The sequence below is a fragment of the Sorex araneus genome, chromosome 8 (assembly GCF_027595985.1).
Source record: "Sorex araneus isolate mSorAra2 chromosome 8, mSorAra2.pri, whole genome shotgun sequence".
NCBI lineage: Eukaryota > Metazoa > Chordata > Mammalia > Eulipotyphla > Soricidae > Sorex > Sorex araneus.
The window spans coordinates 8,581,126-8,594,280 of NC_073309.1; the positions used below are offsets into that span (position 1 = coordinate 8,581,126).

At 67.7% G+C, this 13,155-nt stretch overlaps 1 protein-coding gene across 1 annotated transcript in view; it reads right to left on the minus strand.

Moving 5' to 3' along the window:
- Positions 1-107: 107 nt before the first annotated feature.
- The window catches only part of VAC14 (VAC14 component of PIKFYVE complex), a 50,198-nt gene continuing 37,150 nt past the window's right edge, over positions 108-13,155 (minus strand). Inside the window, exons 15-19 of the mRNA XM_004600540.2 lie at positions 5,752-5,926; positions 4,935-5,053; positions 4,240-4,319; positions 3,025-3,175; positions 108-573 (exon numbers count right to left, since the gene is read on the minus strand). Of these exons, the coding sequence (XP_004600597.1) occupies positions 411-573; positions 3,025-3,175; positions 4,240-4,319; positions 4,935-5,053; positions 5,752-5,926 (688 nt within the window). The 3' untranslated portion in view covers positions 108-410. The remainder of the gene's footprint in view (positions 574-3,024; positions 3,176-4,239; positions 4,320-4,934; positions 5,054-5,751; positions 5,927-13,155) is intronic.

The following is a 13,155-nucleotide window of genomic DNA, read 5'->3' on the forward strand; positions in this document are numbered from 1 at the left end:
CTGCTGGGAGCATGCTCCAGGGGTGGGCCTGACCCCCCCTTCAGGGCCACTGGAGCTAGCCTCCCCCATACAAGGTCCTGGGGCAGCTGAAGCACAGGGCCAAGTAGTAGTTTTGGTCATTTCTTTATTGGGGTGCTCACTGCCCATGGGGGCCCTCCCGCCTGCCGTGTCATGGTGTGACAGGGGGGCGGGCTCTTTCCGGAGAGGGTCTTGGGAGGCGATTCCAGAGGGTGGGGCGGCCCAGGCTGTGGCCTGCCCCGGGGGAAGCCAGCTAGGTCCAGATGTCAGGGCTCGGCTGGCAGGGCGAGGGTGAGGCTGAGCCGCCCCAGGCCCGCTGCCCTGGAGGCGGGATGAGGACCCCTGAGTGCTCTGGGACCACTGTGTGGGCACGTGCGGTGTCCCCGCACCCCTCAGAGGACGACGCGGCGGTCCAGGTGGTCCCCACGGCCGCTCCGCTGGTGCCGCACCTCCAGGTGCTGCTTCTGGACCTTGTCGAAGTGTCGCAGCAGCTCGGCGTAGTCGATGCTGGGGGACTCGGCCCTCTGGGACCCGGGGGCTGCCGTCGGGCTGTCCCTGGGGAGGGGGCACAGGAGGACGCGGTCAGTGGCCCCGCTCAGGTGAGGGCGAAGCTCTGCCTCTGGGACTCCTCCCGCCCCGTGCCTGGCAACCGCCCCTCCAGAGAGTCGGGGAGCCCCGGAGCACCCCTCCCCTGGCAGGCTGCTGCTTGGCTGCGGCCTCCAGCCTGGGGGAGCAGCATCGCATGGGGAAGCATTTCCTGTTTACCAGTGGCTCCCTCTGGGGTGGAAGCCAGGGCCAGCAGCTAGCCAGGAAGCCAGCTGGGGCCGGGAACGGGGGCCAGGGAGGAGGGGGAGGCCCAGGCTGGCGGCGGACAACAGGGGTGGAGGCAGGGGCTGCGCCCCGGCAGCACATTTGCTGGAGGCCGGCGGCCACCGCATGACCCCGGGATGGTGGAGGCAGGCGCAGGTGGCGCCCTGCACGGGAGTGGCGGATGCGCGCCGGCTGAGGCCCAGGCACCTCGTGCCCAGTACCGACCAGCTCCCAATCTCAGTCCTTCCCCGCCACCCCCGAGGAAGCAACCTGTGGGGGGAGAAGCACCCCCAGGCTCTCCCCCCGCTCCCCCGATCCCCGCAGTTCTGGTCCCCTGCAGGTAAGCAGGGAGGCAACCCTGACCGCTCCCCCTAAGCTCTTCCTGCGAGCACCCAGCAGTCTGACCTTGGGCCGTGGCAGCCTGCTCTGAAAGGGGGGTCGCCTGCGGGGGACCCTCCAGACTAGATGTGGATGAGAGCCCCGTGCCAGCTCAGGTGACTGGGCAGCCGGGGGCCATGTCTACACCCCACTCCGACTCTGTCAGGCTAATTGGGGCCCAGTGGGGCGAGGCTGGAACCATCTGCCCAGACATTTGGGGGACATCACGGTGACTCCCCCTGGTCAGAGCCTCCCCTGCCTCCTCCCACCTGAGGACACGCACAGAAGCGACACGGGCCCAGCAGAGGCCCTGTCTGTGGGGCCCTTGGGGCCGGCGCTCTGGACGCTGACGCCTGCTTCCAACTTCCCAGGGACCAAGGGCCAGCCGGGATGTCCCTTGCATGGTGTGGTCAGAGACCTTGTCCCAGAGGCCACCTGGGCTGCCCTGGGCCCTGAGGGGCAAACACACAGCCCCAACTATGGTGTGGCCAGGTGTGGCCCTATCTCTGCCGGGTCAGAGGGGGCGAGTGCAGGACTGGCGCCTCCAGCTGCCACCTGGGACAGGGCACCCCCGGGTGTCTGCTCTCCCCAACACTCCTGCACGCTGAGGCCCCTGGTCCCTCCCCGCTCCGGCTGCATGTGGCCCAGATGTGGCCCTAGGGTGTGACCCAGAGGCCTGAGGTGGGGGTGCAGGCTTGCCTTGACCTCCCCGGCACTATTTCCGCCCCCCTCCCCCGCACCGCAGGAACCCACATCCGGTGATGCTCAGGGGTTAGTCCTGGCTCTGCACTCAGGAATCATTTATGGTGGGGATCGGGGGACCATATGGGTTGCCAGGAATCGAACCCAGGCTGGCCGTGTGTAAGGCAAGCGCTCTATTTGCTGAATTACTGCTCTGGCCCCGCTGCTGGCACTGAGTGCCCGAGATGCAGCCACTCAGCTGTCCCGGCCCGCAGGACTGTCGGGCAACCCAACCCTGCTTCCAGCTGCCCAGCCAGCCCCTGGCCTCGGGGATGCCTGGTGCCCAGCCCTGAAACCCGACTCCTCCTTCAGCTGCTCTTGGAGGTGGGGTGGTCCCAGGGTCTGGGGAACCCAAACCCAAACCCACCCTGCCACGCCCGGGCAAAGCATGGCAGCTGGGATGGCCGGGACTGGCCTGGGGGCTGCCCCTGCTGGGGGGAGCCCCTCTCTACTGGCCAAGGGTAGGCAGTGTGTGGCCAGTTCTTGGAGGAGGGCAGGGACCTGGGTCAGGCCTGTCCCAGGCAGGAGGGTGTCTGAGAGGGAAGGGCCCGGACAGACGCGCTGAGCGGCTCCGAGACCAGGCAGGGATCTTAAGACACCCGGGGGCATCCGACACAGGCCAGGCCGCCACGCAGCGTAAATCTTCTCCGTGGCTCTGCCTGTTTCCATGGCGACCCGACAAGTGAAATTTTCCATCTCGGATGCCAAATGCCTGCGGATGAGGCAGAGCCTCCAAGGGTTACCAAATATAGACACGGCCCTCCGGGCGGCAGGCCGGCCGCCGGGGGAGTGGGCCTGGGACCATGTGAACCCCTGCCCCCCACCCCCCTGCCATGCCAAAGGCCCCGAACGGTCCAGGATGGAGCCTCTGCCAGGGCCGGGAGGGGGTCAGGCAGCCAGGACGGCCCGGGAGCTCCTGCAGCGCCACCTGGGCCCGGCACAGCTCTGACCTCTGGAGGCTTCTCTCTGGTGGGGGGGCGGGGGTGAGGGGGTGCCCCTTTTGGCGATGGTACCAGGGATGGGGCCCGGGGTTCCCCTGATGTTCGCCCCACTTTCCCTCCGCCCCGGCGCACTCACTCGGGCTGCAGCAGCTCGGGGTTGGGCACGCACTGGAGCCGGCGGGACAGCAGCTGGAAGGCGCTGCTCTGCGGGAGCAGCATGAGCAGCCCGTACAGCGCCTTGATCAGGTACGGGTTGTTCTTCACGTCCAGCAGCTGGAGGCGCAGGTCTGCGGCGGGGAGACACGGGGTCAGGACCCAGCCCGCAGCGGAGAGCGTGGAGGCCACTTCTGGGGGCACGTGGTGTTGGTGGGTGACCGGAACCCCCTCCCGGCCCACTTCGTGGAGATGCCGCTAGCTATGGCCCCTCCGGGCTCGGATGTGGGCCCCGTGGGTCGCAAGGTCGCCCCAAGCAGCAGGTGCCAGACTCGGGGCAGCCAGGAGCCACCAGAGCCGGCCGGCCAGGTCTGGCCACGCTGACGGAGCCCGGGATCCCTCTGCGCTGGGCGCTGGGGTGAAGCTAGCCCCCCACGAGGGCTGCTGGGCTGGGAGCTGGCGGGGCGGCAGCCTCAGGCAGGGGGTACAGCCCGAGAGCACCCCGCGTTCCTGACTGCAGAGGCCCGAGGGCACCGGGATTCCCTCACTGTCCTGTCTCCCACTGGGGTGGTGCGGCCCCACAGACTGGGCTTGTGGGAACACGGGGCCGAGGTCTTCGTGTGACCCACAGGAGCCCCAACACTGCTGTGACCCGACACGCTGGCCCTGACTGTCCCGGCATGCCGCTGCGTCCCCCTCACCCTGGGGTGAGTGCTTAAGCGACCCGAGGCCCCACCACAAAGCACACATGTAGCATGGGGAAGGGGGTGTCGCCTCCAGCCTGGCTGGAGCTGGTGGGCCCAGGCAAGAAACCACCAGAGACACAAGCAGGGCTGCGGGGGGGCGGGCGGCTCCCTGCTTGCCTGCCCGGGGGTGGGGGGACCTGCAGCCAGCGGGGCGGTGGCTGGGTGAGTGACACTGCGTGACATTGCCTTCCCCTCCACTGGGCTCCTGGGAGGGCACAGCGGGGTGGGGGTGCAGCTGCTCCCTGCAGGGATACAGGTGGGGTCACCCGGCTCCTGGGAAGAAGCAGACGGGGTGAGTGGCGGCGGGCACTGGGGGTGCCACCAACTCTCCAACACGTGGAAGCATGACGCTATCTTCAGCACCAGCTCGGGGAGCTGCCACGGCTGGGGACTCGGGGACAGCTGGGCACTGAGGTCTGCCGGAGGCCCCCTGGGAGCACCCGGACGCTCACACGTGAAGATGGGGCACTCCAGGAGCTGCACCAGTTTGTCCACCTCCGTGAGGAAGTCCACGGTCACCTCCAGGTCCCCGCTGGGCGCGCAGTCAAGGAAACCAGAGCCGGCAGGCCCCCCACCCGCTGACGCCCGCCACACCGAGACCGGGCAGTGTGGGGCCCCGGCAGTGCCTCTAGCTCTGTGCTCGGTCCCATTCCAACTCTGAGGGCTGCGAGGAGGATGGGGGTGCAGCTGCGTCTCTGGGCCCAGGGGAGCAGATCGGGGGCCAGGAGCAAGCCCCCTGAGGCCCCAGGCCAGATCCAGGCTGACCCTCCGTTTCAGTCAGGCCCCGGGTCGCGCCCTCTTCCCCCAGGGAGGCGGCGGCCAGTTCTGTGGCCTCCGTGGGGACTCGGAGGCGCGAGCTGGGGTTTCCCGCTCGAAGAGGCCTCTGGTCCGGCTCTGGGGCAGGGATCCCACAGGCCGGCGGGCCCCTACGGCCACACCCGGGCCAGCCCAGCAGTGGTAAATGGCGGGACCCGCAAAGTTGGTCAACCCCTCTCCCGGGGGACCTCACTGACAAGCCTAGATTCGCCAGCAACCTGGCTGGGCCTCTGCAGCTCCGACCCCCATCTGCAAGCTCTCCCCTGGGCCAGTGCTGTGTCCCCTGGCCCGCCCCGCTCTGGACCCCGGGGGTGGGTGAGGTGGCGGATACAACTTCTGGATGAGGTCGTAGGCGTGCCGGTAGTTCTGGGTGAGGAAGCACAGGGAGACGGTGGTGACGGGGTTGTGGCACCAGGAGCGGTACAGGCAGCAGAACAGACTCCGGCTCTCCTGGGGGGAGAGGGCGGCAGGCAGTCAGCAGAGCCCCCCCAGCTCGGGAGCCAGCTCAGCACCCGCGGCTGCGCTGCCTGCCTCTGGCAGCCCAGCTGGAAAGAAGCTGTCACAAAGGAAAACGCTGACGCGTCTGCTCAGACCCTGTCATTACCCAGGGCCGCAGGGCCGAGCGCTGGGGCAGCGGCTGCAGGAGGGGCCCTGCTCAGCGCCCCTCGTGGGCCTCCCCGGGCCCTCCTCGGGACCCTGTGGGAGCAGAGGTCACACCAGGGGGCCCCGGCCCCCGGGGGATTCTCCGGAGGCCCCTGTGAGTCTGTGGGAACGGCAGGAGCGAGACGGGCCTGGGCGTTTTGACTTTCCCAAGCATCTCAGCCCCAGGCTGACTTGGACGCTGGCCTGGATGGCCCTGAACATCCCAGGGAGGCCAGGCTGGACGGGAGGGCTGTGAGGACGGTGCCCAGGGCCCCTGTGGAGACCCGGCTGAGCGGGAGGCTACCCAGAGGTCCTCCCCATCCCTGGCCGTCCTGAGGTCAGCAGAGGCCGCGGCCGGACACTCCAGCTCTCAGCCTGCGTGGCCGGCTGTGTGCAGCTGGGGGAGAAGACGGCAGGGCCGGGGCGGGAGGGGGCAGACACCCGCCCTCGGGCCGGGTCATCTCCCACCGGCCTGAGCGACCGGGGTGCCCGGGGAGGGCTGGTACCGGGGTCCGCAGGTCCTTGAGCTGGTGGCGCAGCTGGAAGAGCTCGGTGGAGGTGAGCAGGATGGTGTTGAGCGTGTGCACCATGCTGGCGGCGAAGCGCAGGTCCTCCTCCCCCAGCAGGATGTCGGCCATGGAGTGGAAGATGTTCTCGGCGTTCAGCAGGAGGCACAGCTGCCTGCAGGGCAGGGGAGGGGGGCAGCCTTAGGACCCCGCAGGGCACCCCCGCCCAGGAGCCCCCTCGGCAGCAGCACCCCCAAACCCAGGCACTCCTGGGGCTTCCCGCCACACCCCCGTTTCTGGGTGGAAGGTGCCTCTGGGGGTGGGGTCAGGGGTGGGCTCACCACGAGCGACCCTGCGGTAAGGCAGGCCGGGGAGAGGGCACGGGGCCTGGGCCAAGGCCCACCCCAGAGAGGGGAGCTGCTGGGGGAGAAGGCGGGGGTCTCTGGCCCGAGAGGAGACGGGCCCAGGCAGGGCCCCCAGATCCCTGTGAATCGAGAAGAGAAGGAACCAGACGAGAGTGGCAGAGTGGTGGGGGCCTAAGGGCATGCGGGTCCCCTCGCTGTCTCCCGCTGGGCAGTATGACCCCACAGACCGGGCTTGTGGAGACAGGCTGAGATGAAGGTGTGACCCATTCGAATCAAACACTGCACACTAAGGTGTGACTCACACGAACCAAACACAGCACACTAAGGTGTGACCCACACGGTCCAACCCGCTGGCACCGACATCCTGGCACCAACGTCCCGGACGCTGTGTGTCCCGGCACTGACCGTCCAGGGCACCGACCATCCTGGACACCAACTGTCCAGGGCACCAACCAGTCCAGGCACCAACCGTCCCGGCACGCGGCTGCATCCCTTCACCCTGGGGCGAGCGGTTGGCGACCAGAGGCCCCACCACAAAGCACACACCGGGGTGGGCGCGTCGCCTGCCCCAGCCTGGCTGGAGCCGGTGGGCCTGGGCCAGAAACCACCAGAGACGCAAACAGGGCTGCGGGGGGTCGGGTGGCTCAGGCCACGCCTGCTGGCTCTCCACTTGCCTGCCCGGAGCGGGGACGGCTTGGGGACAGCGGGGCGGTGGCTGGGTGACCCGACCCAGGTCTGAGTGACCCTGTCTTCTCCTTTATCGGGGTTCTGGGAGGGCACAGTGGGGTGAGGGTGCAGCCGCTCCCCTGCAGGGACACGGGTGGGGACACCCCAGCTCCTGGGATGAAGGCCAGCCTGGCTGCAGACAGATAGCACTTCCTGTCTCCAGGGCTGTGGGACAGGAATGTTCCAGAAGGGCAGGCTGGGGGCCTCTGGACAACAGGCACGCAGGCTGGGCCAGCAGCTGCTGCAGTCTCCATGACGAGTGGCCACAGCTGAGACGGCTGCCAGGACGGGGGCCGCAGGGCAGGATGGCGGGGCGGGGCGTGTGCGAGAAACAGGCGGGGGCAGAGGGGCGTGCCCCCGGGAGCCCCAGCTCTTGGCAGGCCGCGGGGGTGGCAGTGGCTTTGGAACTGCTCCTTCAGCCACGGGGTGCCACGTCCCCATGACTTCCACCTCCCGTGCCTCAGTTCTCAGTCCTGGAGGGGACTGGGGCCAGCCCAGCTGCCCCATGGGGGTCCCCAAGGGGCAGCGGTTGCCCAGGGGCTGGCTTGGCTGTCCAACAAGCACGTCAAACATCCCCGAGGCCAACGGGGCATCACCACCCACCGAGCAACCCTGTGCTCCCTCCCTGCCCACTCCCCGGACCCCCAAATCTGCCCTCTGTGCAGCAACGGGGGATCATTCTGGAGCCTGCGGGCCCCAGGGCCCTGGACATCAGTTTCTTGCCAGTTCAGAGGAGCCCAGGCTGGGACTCGCTGGGATCCTGTCCACGCTGGGAGACCCCACTGCGTCCCACCCTGCTGTTCCTACGGGAAACCCTGTCGTGGCCACCCAGACACGCCGGGCTGTGCTGATCCATTTCCTGAGACCCCCGCCTGCCCCCCAGGTGCCGCTGTGTCACCCCCTCCTGCGGCCACGACAGTCCGACCGACTGGTGATGGGCTCGGGGACAGACTGGGCTGCCGGTCTCTGCTGCTCCATCATAGCATGCTGGGGTTGGGGGGGCTCCAGCCCCTGGAGGGTCCGGGACGGCGCTACCCTGCCTGGGTGCCCCCTTCTCCCCGCACCCCAGCCTGGTAGGGGCCAAGGGAGAGGCTGGAGACGCGGATCCCACTGGCGCCCCCTGTCGGCCGGGCCTGCATGTGTCCCATCCCTCTACCCACCTGCCGGCACTAGAGTCCCCAGGTCCCTGTGCCCCGGGTAGGTCCCCCTGGGCCAGCAGGGGCCTGTCTGTGCACTCCTGGATCACACTGTCTCTGAGGCTGGACAACAGGGCCCCCTGCATATGGCCGTCGGGGCCTCGGCCTTTCCCGCCTGGCCCGGCCACCCCGCTGCAGAGCAGGCCGCCCGGGGCCTCCTGCAGAGCCCAGGAATCTGACATGCCCTGATACCCCGGCCAGGAAACAGGGAGCCCGGAGCAAGGGGGGGCCCCTGGAGAAGTGGCTCGGGGTCAGCCGCAGGGACGCCCCGCCTGGCGCCTTCAGAGAGGGGCCGTCCAGAGCCCGGCGGGGGGCCGTCCAGAGCCCGGCGGGAGCCTCCCGCACTCCCCTTCCCTTCCCGCTCTCGCTCCCAGGATGAAAACTGGGAATGTTTTATTTGTTTCGGCGGCCGCAGGGCAGCGGCAGCCATGGTAACCCTGCGGTTCTGGCCTCCAAACGCAGCGAGCTAATGCAGCCCAAGTGTCTGAACACTTGAAAGTTTCGGCACCGGGGCGGGGAGGAGGAGGCTGGGGACTTGTTTTTCTGGGTCCTGCTGGGTGGAAGGGGTGGGGTGGGGGGGGGAACTGAGGCAAAGGGAGAAAAGGGCCTTTTGTGCACTTGGCCTCCTGGCCATCATGGGCGGCCTCTGGGGGGCCACAGCTCCAGCCCGTGTGGGATCTGAGGTGAAGTTGACTGTCCCCTCACTGCCCAGCAGGGGTAGCCCCCCGCGCCCCCACGGGGAGCTGACCTCCTGCCGCCCCAGGCTGCCCTAGAGCCATCTCTGACAGTCACCGGCCTGTCTCCTTCCTGGACCCACAAAGGCCTGTGTGTGGGGGGCTGTGCTGAGGGGGAACCCGCTGCTAGGGCTCATGGCCAGGTCACAGGGGTAAACTGGGAGAACAGAATGTGGAGCTGGGGACAGGGAGACCCGGGTCACGTGTGTGCGTGTGTGTCTGTCACATACTGGCTGGATCTGCCAGAGGCCTCGGGGGTGGGGGACGGTGAGGGCGGGCGGATGACACACAGGCCACGTTCCAGAAGGGAGGAGGTCCCAGGGCCTGGGACACCGGTGGGCAGGGGTGTGACACAGGGCGCTGGGGCTGCAGGGAGGGTCAGAGTAGGTGAGCAGGTCCATCCCGGCCTCCAACCTGTGGGCAAGTCCTGGGCCTCTGCGTGTCCCCCCTGTAAGACTCAGGGCACAGAAGGATGGCGTTAGGGGGTCCCGCCACGGAAACCCACATCACAACAGTCAACTGGGAGAGACGTGGGGATGCACCCTGGCCCCCGTGGCCCCTCCCTTCCCAGCACCTGCCACGCTGGTGTCATGAGTGCCCCTGCATCACTTGGGCACTGCCCACCTGCCCCCTGAGCCCCTGTGGTCGCTGCCGGGGCACCCTGAGGCACTGATCCCGGGAAACAGTGACTGAGGCCTTGGTGCCAGGTCGGGAGACCTGCTGAGGGACTGAACCCGCGCTTCTCCAGAACCTTCCAGTGTGCCCTCACTGGGGGCTCCCTCCTGGGCATCCCTAGACCTGCTGCGGTCCGAGAAGCCGGGAGAGTGGGGCCCAGCCTGCTGCCGTCACCCCGGGGCCACCAGCCAGAGACTCCTGCAGCGCCTCTCCCCGATGGACGCTGACCCCAGTCTGTGTCCCCGCCCACTCCCCCCCCACCCACCCCGGGCAAGCTCCTGGCGGGAGAGTGAAGCCAACGGGCGAGTCCAGGTCCCTGCGTCCCCTCCTCAGGGCCAGCTCTTCTGTCCCTGCCGGGGTGCTCGGGCAGAGGGGTCCCATCTCCCTCTCCCTCAGATCTGCCCTCCTGAGGGGGGCCGAGCGCCGGGCAGGGCTGCTCACGCTGGGGGCCCCACCCCCTCCCCCTTTGCTCCCCGCTGTGTGCGTGTGTACCCCTCATTCCCCGGCCGCGCCTCCGTTCCGGGCTTGGGGACAGCGCCCTGCCGCTCAGGCACTGCTCACCCCTCAGTCAGCACCGAGCCTGCCTGGGCCGCAGCCCCGCGGGGCCCTGGGGCCTCTCTGGCAGTAGACCAGGTCCCTCAGTGCCCCCCTCAGCCCCAGTGTTGGGGTCCTTGCCAGCCCCAGAGCTCGCACAGTTGCCCTCCGGCGCCAGGAGCAGCTGCGAGCTGGGCTCCCCTGAGCCTGTGGCCGAGGCCTGGACAGCAGGTTCTGCGCATCCCAAATGGAAACCACTGCCCCCGACAGTGACCAGCAGGCCCCCGCAAGGCCACTCTGCAGGGCGAGGGGGAACGCGGGTCTTTTACTGGCAGCCCCCCAAAGAGGCAGGCATGAGCCCCGCTGCCTCCCTCCTGCGGCCCGCTGGTCGCCCCTGGGTTCCTGGTGGCATTGCTGCCGCAGGCTGAGTCTCACACAAGCTCCCCATGCCAGGGTCTGCTGCCGCATCCTGGGGTTGGTGTCCCTCCCAGATCGCCCAAGGAGCCGCTTCCTGTGCCTCAGGGACCCGCGGCTGCACTTCGAGTTTCTCTGCACCTGAGTGCTCCCGAGTCCCCTGGGCGCTGCCCAAGGAAGAGGTGGGTCTAGTATATGGGGAGGAGGGCCACCTCCCTGCATGGTCAGCCCCTGCGGGCAGCTGTGACACGGGGATGGGGGGGACGGGACGGGGACTCGGGGCCTTCCCACCTCCAGCCTGGCGGACTGATGAAATGGTACTAACTGGGCCTGTTCTCTGTAGCTCTCGACAAGCGTCCACCTACAGGGCACCAAGGAAAAGGGCGGGAAACAGACCAGGTAGTGGTCGCGAGGGCCATGTGGGTAACAGCAAACAGCAGCGAGCCCCTGGGAGCCGTGAGCAGAGCAGAGAGGTCAGGCTGGGGCAGAGGACCTGGTCCTTCCTGCCCAGGGGAAGGGGAGGGGCTGCTTCCTGCCTCCAGACACTCCCTCTGCCAGCCCCACCAGCAGGCGGAATAAAATCCCTTTTGTGATCTTCCCAGGGATGTGAAGATGCTGCAAAGGATGCGGCAGGGCCGTTCTGAGCCGGGCTTGGCTGGAAAACCACCAGCACGGGGAACACATTTGACGAAGGCACCACGGAACTTTGGAAGGAGACGGGAGCGGGGGAACGCTGGGGGCGGAGGTGGTGGTCAGGGGCCGTCTCTGCATCCTGAGAAAGGCACCCAGAAGCCGCTCCAGGACCTGGCCGCGGCATGTGGGGTTCAGGGTGGGGGCTGCAGATTCAACAATGGAAACCTGCGTTTTACAAATGAGAGGATCAACAGCCGGAGACGTATTTTTAGCCGCTGTGGTTCTTGGCTTCAAAGGCGTAGGTTTCATGGAAAACCCGGCAAACCTCCTCCCCAGCCGCCGGCTCGCAGGGAGCGATTAGCATAATACGAGCAGGAGGAAAGGCGGCCTCCGGAAATAGAATGGCGGGGAGCGGCTTCTCAATGGAGAGGGAGCCCCGGCAGTGCTCGGAGCGGGGGCAGCTCACCTCTGGGCTGTTTTTTTTTGCTTTTTGGGTCACACCCGGGAATGCACAGGGGTCATTCCTGGCTCATGCACTCAGGAATTACCCCTGGCGGTGCTCAGGGGACCATATGGGATGCTGGGATTCGAACCTGGGTCAGCCGCGTGCAAGGCAAACACCCTACCTGCTGTGCTATCACTCCAGCCCCTGGGCTGTTTTTTGAATTGTTGTGGGGCTGCACTGGATGGTACTGAGGATCAAACCAGGGGCTCCGGGTTCGAGGCATGTGACTCTCCCCACCCGTCCCGTCCGGTTCTCAGGCCAGAGGTTCTCTCTCCGGGCTCCGCTGATGCTCCCGTGGGGCGCAGGGCAGTAGGGAGCACGCTCTCGGGAGGTGGTGCCAGGGCCCCACCTGCCCTGACCCCAGCCCCCGGCGGCACTGCACCCATCTGGGCTGACTCCTGCCTGGGTCACAGCTCCCTGCCGCGCTGTGGGGCCCGTGGACGTGCCCTTGGTGCACGCAGTCCCCAAGGCTCGGAGATTCAAGGAGGCCATGACCTCCCGAGGCAGTACGGACCCACATCCTCCTGGCCCCAGCCCCACCCACCGGGACAGACACCCACATATGGGGGTGGGGGAGGCAATGCTCAGTCACACATTCCGGAGCCCCTGGGCACAGGGTCTTGGGCTGCAGGTGAGGCGCTGGGGAGCAGGAGGCAGGGCCCCCCCTTGCAATTTTAGGCATCAAGGCAGGAGTGGGCCAGAGGCTGTGTCGGGTGGGAGAGGCAGCCCCCTCCCCACCTTTCTCCTGGGGACAGAGTGAGATGGCGGGTCTCCCTGTGGAGGGTCGGTCAGGGATAGGAAATTCTTGCAGACAGGGTGCCCAGTGGGCGGTCTGGGAAACCAATTACCCTCCTGCCGGGGGCTCCCCCTGAGAGGCAGAAGGAAGGGGCTGGGCAGGAAGGAAGCAAGGGCCCACTGGGCGTCAGGGGCGGAGGTGGGCCCAGGCCTGACACGGATGGTGGGGGCGGCTGAGGGCAGCGTGCCTCACGCCCCTCGAACCCTGCAGCTCACTAAGCCAGGAAGGACTGGCGGGGAGATGGCTCTGTGCTCGGTTCTCGTTTTTATCTGCTCCCAGGGCTGTCCCAGCAGCACCGAACCTTCTAGAATGATGGGGCGGCAAGAGCCACTGCCAAGCAGCTGTGCCAGGCGGCCTCTGGGGTTTAGCAGACTACGGTGGCAGGGTGTGGGGGGAGACACTGGGAGTTCGGGGGTACAGGGTGCTGAGTTCTGGTCTACCTTGGTGCCAGGGCCCAGCCGTGTGAGACGCCATCCCGGCATGCGGCCTGGCTCCGGGCATCTCCCCTGCAGTGCCAATGGCGACAGGGCCTTCTGGCTCTGTCCCCGGCAGCCTGCCCAGCGACAGAGGGCAGCGCCCCTCACAGTGGGGGCGGGGAGCACGTGCTGGCTCCCCTTCCCCCGACACGCAGCGGACGCCGCTGGCCGCCAGCTGTGGCCTGGTTTCGGGCTCTTGGAACCCGTATTTTTACCCACTTGCTTGTTCACCCCCGATGTGCAGTGGTGGGGGTGGGGGGAGTCGGACTGCCGGGTGAGGGGCCACATTGATTTCCTTAATTTTAAAGTGCGCCCCCCCACCCACCCATTTCCCCTCAGTAAGCGTTTTC